Source organism: Heteronotia binoei, chromosome 15, assembly GCF_032191835.1.
Source record: "Heteronotia binoei isolate CCM8104 ecotype False Entrance Well chromosome 15, APGP_CSIRO_Hbin_v1, whole genome shotgun sequence".
Lineage (NCBI taxonomy): Eukaryota > Metazoa > Chordata > Lepidosauria > Squamata > Gekkonidae > Heteronotia > Heteronotia binoei.
The window spans coordinates 29,426,325-29,437,987 of NC_083237.1; the positions used below are offsets into that span (position 1 = coordinate 29,426,325).

Genomic DNA, 11,663 nt, shown 5'->3' on the forward strand with positions numbered 1-11,663 from the left:
GCTGCCAGAAATAAGTCATGCTTTTTAAAACCCGCTTCTAGAAATATGCTAGCTGAAGACCAATTTATAACCTGCAGTTTTGTTTTAGCTTCTGGGTTTAATGCTGTGTCCCAAGGTCAGCCACTCCCCTAACGTTGGTTAGTAAAAGGGCCACAAAGCGTGACTGTTAACCTAACTTGTTGCTCTGTAGCAAATCTGGCTCAGTCATTCCATCCAAATACAAGAATCTCACTTTCACCCCAGCCTGTTCAGTTGCTCCACCCCGAGCAAAGGGAATCAGATATATTCATGGAGGAGAGGTCTATCAGTGGCTACTAGCCATGGTGATTGAGGGGAACTGCCATGATCAGAGACAGTAAACCTCTGAATCCCAGAGCCAAGAGGCAACATCAGTGGAAGACCTTGGCCTTTATGCCCTGATGCTGTCCTTTCGGAGGAACTGGTTGACCGCTGTGTGAGACAGAATGCTGGACTAGATGGGCCACTAGTCTGATCCAACAGGGCTCTGCTTAAATTCTTAAAAGCATTAAAAAAAAAATAAAAAACTTACTTCTGTCAGTCGGCAGAACTTCCCAGCACTCTGTGGTCAGTTCCAGTTTTCTGCTGCACTAATCATGATGAATTCAACATGCTGCCATCAACTGCGTTGTCTGAATGTAGACCCCAGACTGTATAATCCCTCCCTGTTTCTTTTCCCGCCAAACAGACAACACAGAAGCCAGGGTGGTAAAAGTCAGTATTTTCTTTATTGGCTGGTAGGTTGGTGGGAAGGAGACAAAGACATCCTCCCCCTTCCAATTCACCATTCATCTTTGGACAAAAATATAGGGGGCCAGGGCCTCCATGTGCCCCCAAGTATCTGATACAAAAGTACGCTGGGAAAGGAGAGGGGAGGGAAAAAACGACAGAGGGTTGTAGGTGACTCCTAGAGCCCTGGTTACATCCCATCTGCCTGGGGCGATTCCCCAAATTTGCACCGCCCTCCCCAATAGAAAAACGACCCTGAAATACCACTTCCGGAAACTGGAAGAGAGTTAACGCGTGGGGAGGGAGAGCCGGGTGATGAAGAATCCCTCCCCACACTCCCTTCTCTCCCCAACAAGAGACGCTTGGCTCAAAACTAAAGACTCTATAGACAAACCCAGCTTATGTGCAAAGGATCTTAAGACACTTGTTATGGGGAAAGGAGGAGAGAAATGGGACACTGCAGCAGCAGCTGGGGCTGGACTGGGCTGGGGCAGGATTGGTAGTGTCATTTTCAAAGTACATGTCCGTAGTGTTGCCTTCTCTTGAACGGGAAGAAAACCCCGCTGGAGAGGTGCTGTGCCTCTGGAATTCCCCAGAAAGAGAAACTGAACAGGTTCTCTTTCATTTGTTCAGGGAGGGAGGAAGAAAGTCCTCCATTCCCCATCCTAACTGTAGTGTGCAATTATAAGTTATCACTTTAAAGCTTGTAAGAGCTCACAGGAGGGCTGTATGGCTTAAGGGGAGCATCCAACCCTGTCCACCGACTGGAGGAGGGAGGGTACTGACGGGGGGGTGGGGAGAGGAGGGGAAGGGAAGGGAAGGAAGGAGACTGCCGGATCCGCTAGTATTTCCGTTGTAGCTTCTGGAAGTCACTCGTGTTGAGCCGCGGCCGAGGCAGGTCTCCAAACATCTCAGTGCCGTCTGACACCCGCAGCACCAGTGCGCGCATGCTGGCAGCAATCTTCTCAAGATCGGGGGACGAATGCTGCAGAGAGAGGAAGAAAAATGAGGGTGTAAGTGACCCTCAAGGAGATCGCACTTGCTTTACGCATTCCTCGCTCTCACCGGTTATAAGTAGGGGCAGTCTCTGACCAAAGAAGTCTTTGTATGGTGAATCTGCCAAAGTGTCATATGACTCCAATAGGTTTACAGAAACTGCACTCTCTTTAAATGATGCCTCTTGTAACAGACACATACAGGATCTTAGAAGAGGCATTCCCTCCTCAGCAGGAATGCAGGGGAAGGCCTCTTCCAAGAAGGCACGTGCCGCTTTCAGTTCAAGCACTTCCATTCAAGTAAGTTATAGGTAATGTGGCATTAGGCAGCCCATCTGGGTTCCCATTTTTGATACAACGGTTTTTAGTCCACTGCAGCTCTAGCTGTCAGCTGCACACACAGCAGCACATTTTCTGTTCTTTTGAAGTCTACCCTGCATGCACAAAGTCCTTCTTTACTTCCCTGACTCTATCTCCTCTCCCCTAAAAAAAGGAAGAATAAATTTTTCTTCCTGCAAGGTGGCTTTAACAAAAGAAAAGTAACAATAAAAACAAAATTAAAACCCAGGACTGGATCTACGTGCTTTTTGAGGGGGGACAAAACTAAAAAATGGCAGCCCCTTATGGGCCCATTCTACCTTATGGGCCCATAGAATATAATGGACTCCATACCCAATTTGGCGCCTTCCCCAGTGGCGCCCAGGGCAAGCACCCCCCTCTGCCCCCCCTAGATCTGGCCCTGTTAACCCCCCCCCAAAAGTTAATAACTGATTTAAAAAAACAGATGGCATGAACACAGACACAGCCCTACACTCCTATCACATGCTGAAGTGAATGCATGTACATCCTGCCTGTTATGTGCAAATCTCTGCTTTCAAGAACAGCCAATTAATGAAATTGGGTTGGGGGGGGGGCTAGAAATGAAAGATTTCTGGAAATATTGAAAACATAGGGGAAAAAACATTTCCCCCCTTTTTTTCCTGGAAAAAAAGGCACACAAATCTGGGGGGAAACTGAAATATATACTATATCTTCCAGTAAGGAAAAGAATAGCTGGCACTCTGAGGCTAACAAAGCACATGTATCTTTATGTTTTGCTACATGAGATAGAAAAAAAAAGCTGAAGGTAAAAATATTCTGCAGTAAACAAAACAAAGTGTATTATTTGAACAGCAACTCTCAGTTACACTAGGTAGGACTCCCAGCATATTTGGATATTCAGTCAAAATTTATAACATTGAAAACACTGCTTAATAATGTATTGTCAGTTTAGCACATTAGTTGTTCCATTTAAATTTTAATTTTTTTGAAAATGTATGTTTCCACAGCATCAGTTGAGAGATTAATTACATAATGTTGTAGATTGTCTTACATTAAAAAAAATCATACTACATTCTTCGAGTAAAATCTTGTTTTTCATTTCACCCATTCACCCAGTGCTTTCCAAATATTAAAATATTTCCATTCCAAAAAGTCTTCGGACATCTTCATGCTATACATTTGAACTGAATGAACTGTTTAAGACATTTTTCATTCAAAAAGATATTTTATGGATGCCTCTTACAGTTTCCCCGACTTTCCCATATGTCTGCTTTTAAGAAACAGTCAATGAATGAAAAGGAAAACAATTCCTCATAATTTTAGAAAAGCCCTCATACTTTTTCATGCTATACATTCTGAGTGTGAAATGGCTTGTAATTAAGAAGCATTTCCTTCATTCTAAAGAGAAAATATATTAACAGAGTTTTGGAAAAACTGAAAAAGAGCCCCCAGCCCTTTTCATCTCTCCCAGGGACCAGTACCTGCATAAATGCAGTGTTTGTATCATACATTCAGCTCTACATGCATTGACTGTAACATGAGAATTACCCAAAGCACAAAGAACAATCAAGTGCTCACTGTACAAAGACAGAATATGGCTGTTCACTGTAACTTATGAACAGGGCTGTGGAGTCAGACCAGTTCAATGTTTTATGGTTTATGAATTATATAAGAAAAAAATTCCCCAACATCTACCCTGACCAACAGCAACTCTGGAGATCTTTCACATCAGCGGCTACCTGTAAAGAGGGATGCCGGGGACTGAACCTGGGGCTTTCTGCATCCAAAGCAGATACTCTACTGCTTAGCCACAGCCCTTCCTCATAAGACACCGAAACTAAGATAATCAGTATCAGGTTGGATATACTATTTTGACCCAGTACCTAAAACACAGTAAAGGCGGCACCAGGTGTACTTCTCTAGACAGGTGACCCATAGCCAGGGCAGCATCCTGAAAAGACTCTTTCCCTAGAAGCCCCCAGCTTCATTTCTGAAGTCAGGAACATCTGACGGACCTCACAGACCATCAAGCTTCATATGGGGTCATTTTTTACTGCGCACCAAGTCAAGATTCTGCAGCAATAAAAGTGTTGCTCTGAACCTCGCATGAAATGTGCACATCGAACCGTTCCCCCACATTTATTCTGGTAAGTATGGCAAGAGAGCTGTGCAGGGATCTGTAGTCCTTGGCACTTAAAACATTTTGCTCAACCTACACTCTTTTTTTTCCTCTTGGCACTGTTCACACACCTTCAAGCTTCTCGCGTGAGGACTAGAAACTTTCCAAAGCAGGAGTTTCTTCGACAGCTGAACTACACACCCACTATCCATTTATCCACTTGCAAGATGCAAGCCATATAATATGCATGAGACCTTAGTTCCTTAAGATGTTCGTGAGGAGACAACATCACCATCTGCCTGCCCAAAGGAAGGTCTTAAGTTCTGGAGACGCCTCCCGCCTTCCCAAGGGCTGCCTGTCAGAGCGACACCCTCAAGTCCCTACCCACCTTGCTGGTCTCCTCATCGGAGGAGCGCATCTCTTGCTGTTGCTCCTTAAACCCCCAAATTGGCACCGAGACAGGCAAGGACTTGGCATACTGGTGGCTAAGAGGTGGAGGGGCCACTTGCCCAGGGGTCTCCTCACTCAGACTCCCATCTGGGGAAAGACAAAAGGAGGGCAGGAAAGGGGACAGAGTCAGAGGGATGACAAGAAATCAAAAATAAAAAGAAACCAAGACAAACCAATCAGAGAGATCTGTGGCATGTTCACAGTTCTTTAAGAGAGAGATCTACCCCAGGGCATATACTCCCCCAGGGCATTCAAGGCAGCTTACAGACAAAATTAAAAACAATACCAGGAAAGAACACAAAATAAAGCACATAAAACCCCCCCAGCAAAAGAGTATAAGCTAGATCTATCCCCATTGATTCCAATGATGGGGAAACCTGGCATCTGGAGGCCAGGTCTACCTGCACTGATTCCAGTATCGGAGTCTTTGAACTCTTCTGATTAGGCTTTCTCAGACAGCATAACTCTCGTTTTACACAGGGGAACCCCCACGCCGAAAAAAGCCCAGCATGTGCGCAGATCCGGGTCATTCTGGATCTGCTCCCACTCACCATCAGTGCTCTCTAGGTCAGAGTCAAAGAAAGGCTCATATTCTTGGCTTGGGGAATCCTCGTCCATCACAAACAGGCCTGGAAGTAAGGTTTGAAAAAACAACAGTGGAATCACAGTTGTTGGTGCAAAGAAACCTTATTCAGGGGTGAGAAACAAGCGGCCATCTCTGAGCTACACTGGCAGGCATCAATGCTTCCGGCATTCTCCTTTCTGGTCTCATTCACATTCCTCTTCTGAAATCTCATATAGATCAATGTCTCTGCTTACAGAAGTGGATGGAAGAGACTTTCCACTGCTGAGAAATGCAGAATAAAACTTAAAATACCGGACAGTTTTTCTGTTTGTTTCCTAAAAATACGCTATGCTCCTAAAGAATGTAAAAACATAAGAGAAGCCATGTTGGATCAGGCCAATGGCCCATCCAGTCCAACACACTGTCACACATTGCCCTCCCCACCCCACCCTCCCAAAAAACCCAGGTTCCATCAGTGGGGCCAGGACACTAGAAGCCCTCCCACTGCACCCTTCCCCCAAGCACCAAGAACACAGAGCATCACTGCCCCAGACAGAGAATTCCAACAATACGCTGTGCTTAATAGCCACTGATGGACCTCTGCTCCATATGTTTATCCAATGCATTTTGAATCTGTCTAAAACTTGAATGGGAGTTGGTGTAGCACTAGAAACTTGACAGTCAGTTTTCCTAGACTTTTTCACAATGTTTCCTTGGTGCCTTATATCAAAACCACATTTCTCATTCTAAAATGTTTGCGGTATGCGCACACTCCCACCCACACACCCAACCAGCAATGCATTCAAGGTCAGGGCCAGCACCCACTTTTCATGGGAAGTGACTTTGGGAACCGAGGGGGAGGCAGCGGGTGGGCCAGCATGTCAAAATGCTGGCCCTTAAAGTGGCCCACCAGCAGAGCCTGTTGCGATAACTTGACATGCTTTTGTCCCTAGACTGCAGCCAGACTCACAACTGTCAACTCTTACAGAGCAGATCTGGCTCAGGGGCCTCCAGGTGCTGGCCCCCTAATTTAAGGAATCCGCATTCTATTTTAATAGGGGAAAGAGCCAGGACAAGGGAGAGGCTGTGTGCATTTTCAGTCATAGATTGGTATGGAGGTCAATTTGAAGAGGGGGATACCCAGAGGTGACTTTCTGATAAAGATCTGCTACCAGTGTTCCCTCTAAGCTGAGTTAGTGCAAGCTACCTCACAGTTTTTTAGTCTCTGGCTCACACATTTTTGTCTTAGCTCAGGAAAAATGGCCCCAGAGCAAACTAATTTATGTAGCAGCTCACAACTTTAATGCCAGTAGCTCACCAAGCAGAATTTTTGTTCATAAGACTCACAGCTTAGAGGGAGTATTTGCTACCAAGCCAACAAGAATGGAAGGCAAAGGAGGGAGGCTGCAGCTTACCAAAAGCCCCAAATTTAATCTCCAGTATTTCTAGCTGAAAGAATCTCATGTAGCTGCAGGGGGTAAAGATCTTTCCCTGTCCCCAGATTCCAGAAAGGGCCACACTGCTGGTCAAAGTAGAAAACACTGAGTTAAATGGACCAGTGGTCAGTCTGGGTGTAAGGCAACTTCTTTCACTCATGCTCACACAGTGCCATGGCTTCTGGGACTGGAGGGAGCTGCCAGCCTGTCAGAGAAGTGGACAGACCTTGGAGACTGCTGGAGGGGAGGGGAGAAGGCACAGTGGTCACCGAGAGGGCCAGAGGCTGAATCCCAGTGGGCTTGATATGGTCTGCTGGGTTTGATATAGTCTACCAAATGAACAGGGCTTTATTCCCAGCACAGGTATCACTGGGTGTAAAGAGGTAATCTGAAAGGAGATTTCTACTAATATCAGAAGAGGCGACATATTTTTAAAGTAAAAAATGGCAGACTGGTCCTCTGCCTTTCCTTCAAAGAGTAGCATACAGCTGTCTTCCAAATAACCCCCTATCCTAGACCTGTTCAGGTTCAAAGATGGAACAACTCCAGATGCCTTCAGAGCACCTTGGAGAAGAGGGGATTGTTGACTTGTGCGGAGGGAGAGGCAGCTTTGGGTCACAGTTCCCAGGCTGAGTGACATCCCATCCATTTGGGCTCCTTGACCCCGGTGGCTAAATATACCTCTGCTTTTCTCAGCATTGGTTTTGGCCTCAGCTGGAGTATCAAGTTCCTTAAACAGATGGGCACGCAGAGGGACAGTTGGCAGCAGATCAAAAGAGCACAACGCAAGGCTGGGCTGGCGCAGAGCCAAGGTGTCCAAAATCTATCAGGTGATGTCCCCCTTCTGCCACACATTCATCTGGTCACCTGTTAGCTCTTGCCCACATCTGCAGTGATGCCAGTCAAATTGGCAGGCCTGTTGCAAGTATTCCTGAGATGCAGGACACACTCAGAGCAGGGCCAGCTTAAGCCCTGTGGAGGCCCCTAGGCAGTCAAAATCTAGGGGGGGGGCCTTGCAAATTATCTCAGAGTTGGAGTGGCTGCCCCGCTGCCTGTGGCCCCCACTGCAACCTGCAGGCACCTTCTCAAAAGCCCCTTTGACAAAGCTACGGGGGAGAGGCAGAGAGGCAAACTTGGCGATGACGCCAGCATCAGCCACACCAGGCGAGTCGGGCAAAGAGCAGCTCAGTTGCTGGCTGTGCATGCAGGCTGGGAGGGCTGCAAGCAGGAGGAAAACTGGGGGGGAAAGCCGGCCTGGGCCCCTAAAGGCATGGGGGCCCATAGGCCAGGGGGCCCCATTGGCTTAATTGTTAATCCGGCCCTGACTCAGAGCACTTCAGACATGCTAAAAATTATTACTTCCTATATGTATAAGGATATATTGGATAGGATCCAGCCAGCTTTCTCACTCCGTCCCACCCACCAATTTCCCCCCCTTAGTACAGCCCCCCTTCTACATGGGCTTTTATACATGAATGCCACTTCAGTCATGTTCTTGCTTGCTAGCACGTCGGGCATCAAGGGTCACTAGGATGGGGCACCTGCCAGAGGGTAAGAACCTTGCAGAGGACCAGGTATTGGCTGAGCACACTTAGCTCATGGGCTGCCCCAGAAAACAGAATATAGCCCCAGAGGACTCTGTGATTCCTCTTCCTCCAGGTGCTGATGGGCCTTCAAGCAGAATGAATCTCATGCTATCCTCCCTCCTCCAAAAGTGTGTGGACATGCATATAGGAAAGGGAAGCATGCTGTGTGTGCTTGGGGGTGGAAAGCGTTTTGCCTAGGTTCCCCACAAAACTCAGAGGCACTCCTGCTGTTCTCCCCCTGACTCAGCATCAGCCTTCCCAGTTTAGGGACTGCAAGTTTTGTCAGGACTTGAACTCACAAGTTCAGGACTTCAGAACTATAGCAAGGAGTCCTTTAACCAACACAGCAGAGGAAGGCACCAGTGCTCCATCTGGTCCAGCATCCAGTTTTAGATAGCTGACAACCAGCCACCTTAGAGGGCCAACAAACACACAGGGGACAAGGCCTTCCCTGGATGTTGCTTCCAAAGACAGGCATTCACTTGCTTTCTCTGTGGATGGAGATTCCTTCCACTCACCATGGCTAGTAATAGTTGAGGGACTTCACCTCCCTGAACCCATCTAATCCCTTTATAACACTCTCTATGCTTGTGGCTGTCACTACATCCACTGGCAGTAAATTTCACAATTTAACTACTCATTGAGTAAAGCAGTATTTTGTTTTTATTATTATTATTTGCTTATTTATATTCCGCCCATTCTCCCATTTGGGGGCTCAGAGTGGAGTTTTGCCTGACCGTCCATCTGCTACACTAGATGACCCAAGTTCTAGTATTATGGGAGAGGGAGAAAGAATTCTCTCTCTATGCTTAATTTCTATGGATAATTTAATAAATCTCTCTCATGTCCCTCCCCCCATAAATCACCTTTTTTCCTAAATGGAAAAATGCCAGATTCACTGCTTCCAAAGGGATTCTTCACCTTTAACCAGCACACAATCCAGTTACTTCTTCACTGTGTCCACAAAGAAGCCTGTGAACTTCACCACATACAGCCAACACAAACACTGCATAGACTGTGGGTGAGGGCATGGCTCAGTGGCAGAGCATCTGCTCAGCAAGCAGAGGCTTCCCAGGTTCAATTCCTGGCATCTCCAGTTAAAGGGACCAGGTGGGAGGTGATGTGAAAGATCTCCACCTGAAAGCCTGGAAAGCGGCTGCCAGTCAGAGTAGACAATACAGACCTTGATGGACCACTGGTCATGTGAAACCTTAATGTCAATAGACTTACCAGTGGTGTCACTGGGATGGTCTCTCCCACCTGGCTGCTCTACTTCCGTCAGTGTGTTCCTATCGCCTTCATCTTCTTCCTCTTCGGGCTCCTGGCCTCCAGAAGCCTGGGGCAAAGGCCCCTGGGAGGTAGGCGTCCTGTGTGGGGCAGACTCGTCTGGGGCACCAGTGAAGGGATAGCTTCGAGAGTAGGGGCCATGGTTGGGGGGCAGGTAAGGGGCTGCGGGAGGACGGGCAGCATAAATGAAGGCTGTGGTTTTGTGGACCACGGCAATGTCTTCGAGGTAGCGTTGAAGGGCATCTGCCAGGGCCCCACTGCCGTGCTGCACATAGCCAAAGCCGCCAGGGGGAGGGGCCCTGAAGGCGGTGAGCAGCACCACTTCATTGCCAGTTTGACGCCGGTATCGTTCTGCTGCAGCTACCAGGGCTGCCCAGCTCTCCTTGTGGTTATCTGCCATGGTTGTCATCCTGTGGGGGAACAAGAAAAAAGGGATTTGTGCATTAACTACCCAGGCTTTTGCTTTTTTACCGGGAAAGTTAGGAAGGATGGAAAGGAGGCTATAAGGTTTGCTTAGAGGGGTGAGGAAGGAGCTAGGTCTTCTCTCAGTCTGGGCTAATAGGCTTGAAAAGTGCTACAAGCCCTGGGCCTGCTCAGAGGGGCTAAGAAGGAGGAGTCAAGGTCTCCTCAGTCCACTCCGAGGGGCCAGGAAGAAGCCAGGGCTTCTTGGTCTGCTTGCAGGGAATAATGGAATTGGAAGGGGCCAGGATTGGGAGAGGCATACAATTTAGCAGCCCACAGCAGAGGAAACCAAAATCATGAGAACTCCTGGGTGTCCTTCCAGGAAAAGCCAGGTAAGAATAGGAAAGCAGTGTTGCTGGATTCACTGGCAAGCAAGCAAAATGTTACAGGCATGTTATGAAAGGGAGGAGGCATTACAGAACAAACAACACTAAGGGGAGGAGAAAGCAAGCATTAAAAAGGGGACGGGACTGCCCCCTCCCGAGCCCTTAGGAGGTGGTAAGGACGGGACGGGGGGCCGTTACCTTCCAGCGCCACTGAGCTCCCTCCCCAAACTCACCCTTCCCCCAGTCAGGGTCACCACTCTGAGTCCTGACCTCTCACCTTTGACCCCTTCTGGGACACTTAAGTCCCCCTCCACCTCTAAATAACAACCGCCTCCTCCTCCTTCTCCTCCCCCTTCCCAAAGCTCCGCCTCCTCCGGCTGCCCTCACAAGACATGCGGATGTCGTCCACACCGTGCCCTTTATAAAGATGGCGTAGAAAAGACTAGAGGAACGATGGGGGGGGATGCCCAACACAAAGATGGCGGCGGCTGGTCCCTTTAAATGATGGCAAACGCACAAAAAAAGCGCAAAAATAAAATAGACGAAGACTGAATGTAGTCGAAAGTAACTCTTAAAACTGTCGAAAAATGCTTCAGACGGCCGGTGTACAGATTACCAGAAGCGAGAACGTGAGCGAGCCTGGCAAGGGCTGCCCAAAGCAAAGATGGCGAGACCATCTCCATGCATAGGAAGGGGAAAGTGGCCAGATTTCCTGGTTGCTCTTCGCGCCATGTTTGTTTCTCCTCACAGGGCTAAAAGTGACAGGTGCTCATAGGATGCGAAGGAGAAATTCCAGATATTTTCTTAGCCGCAATTTTGTAGTGGATTGTCGTCAGCCTCTGAGAAAACCGGTTCATGCCCTTTCACACTCCAGGCTTCTTGCGTGGGTCAAAATATGAATTCTAAGTGTTTAATACCAAAGGAACTAATCAAAGAGAAAGAAACCGTGTGATTTTTTTTTTTTTTAAAATGTGTGCTGAAGGAGAGTCGTGTGACTGAGAGATATTGTGACCACGTTACAGATTTACAAACAGCAACAACACCCGGTATTGTCCTCCCCGGGCTGCAAAGGAAGGGGAAGCGGAGGCTGACAACAGTGGTGGCAACAGCCCTGCAGTGCAGTCCAGTGTTATATTGCCAAACTGGAAGGGGGCTGACGGGTTAATTCACGTTTGATCCGCGATAACCTTTTTCTGTCTCTCTGCTTTAAATATTTTTGGTAAAAAGGGAGGGGGAAATACAGTCTCCACATTTCCCCTAAAGCTGGCATAAGCCTAACCTTTCCCCTTCGGTTTATCCCTTTATCTTTTCTTTATTGTATTCTGCTTGGATTATGACATAACTTCTCGTGTGGTCATTTTAGCTTGCG

The 11,663-nt window shown here is 47.7% G+C and overlaps 1 protein-coding gene across 4 annotated transcripts; it reads right to left on the minus strand.

Annotated features, from left to right (window-relative positions):
* Positions 1-727: 727 nt before the first annotated feature.
* On the minus strand, positions 728-10,762 carry AKT1S1 (AKT1 substrate 1). 4 transcript variants are annotated; one of them, XM_060255547.1, is made up of 5 exons: positions 10,572-10,762; positions 9,450-9,916; positions 5,184-5,261; positions 4,571-4,719; positions 728-1,732 (listed from the first exon to the last, which is right to left on the minus strand). In XM_060255547.1, exons 2-5 carry the CDS (start codon positions 9,913-9,915, stop codon positions 1,589-1,591), a joined length of 837 nt encoding a protein of 278 aa, XP_060111530.1. In that variant the 5' UTR covers position 9,916; positions 10,572-10,762; the 3' UTR covers positions 728-1,588. The 4 variants fall into 4 exon arrangements, with proteins under 4 accessions (XP_060111530.1, XP_060111528.1, XP_060111529.1 ...); XM_060255545.1 differs by having other exon boundaries at positions 10,528-10,685; XM_060255546.1 differs by having other exon boundaries at positions 10,565-10,636.
* Positions 10,763-11,663: the final 901 nt, after the last annotated feature.

Bases quoted from the DNA above. Each gene is read 5' to 3' on its own strand.
- AKT1S1 (XM_060255547.1), bottom strand. From the start codon at position 9,915: ATGACAACCATGGCAGATAACCACAAGGAGAGCTGGGCAGCCCTGGTA. The intron at 5,262-9,449 runs GTAAGTCTATTG...CCTTACTTCCAG, and splicing joins CCATCCCAGTGACACCACTG to GCCTGTTTGTGATGGACGAG. The intron at 4,720-5,183 runs GTGAGTGGGAGC...GTCTTTCCCCAG, and splicing joins TGACCTAGAGAGCACTGATG to ATGGGAGTCTGAGTGAGGAG.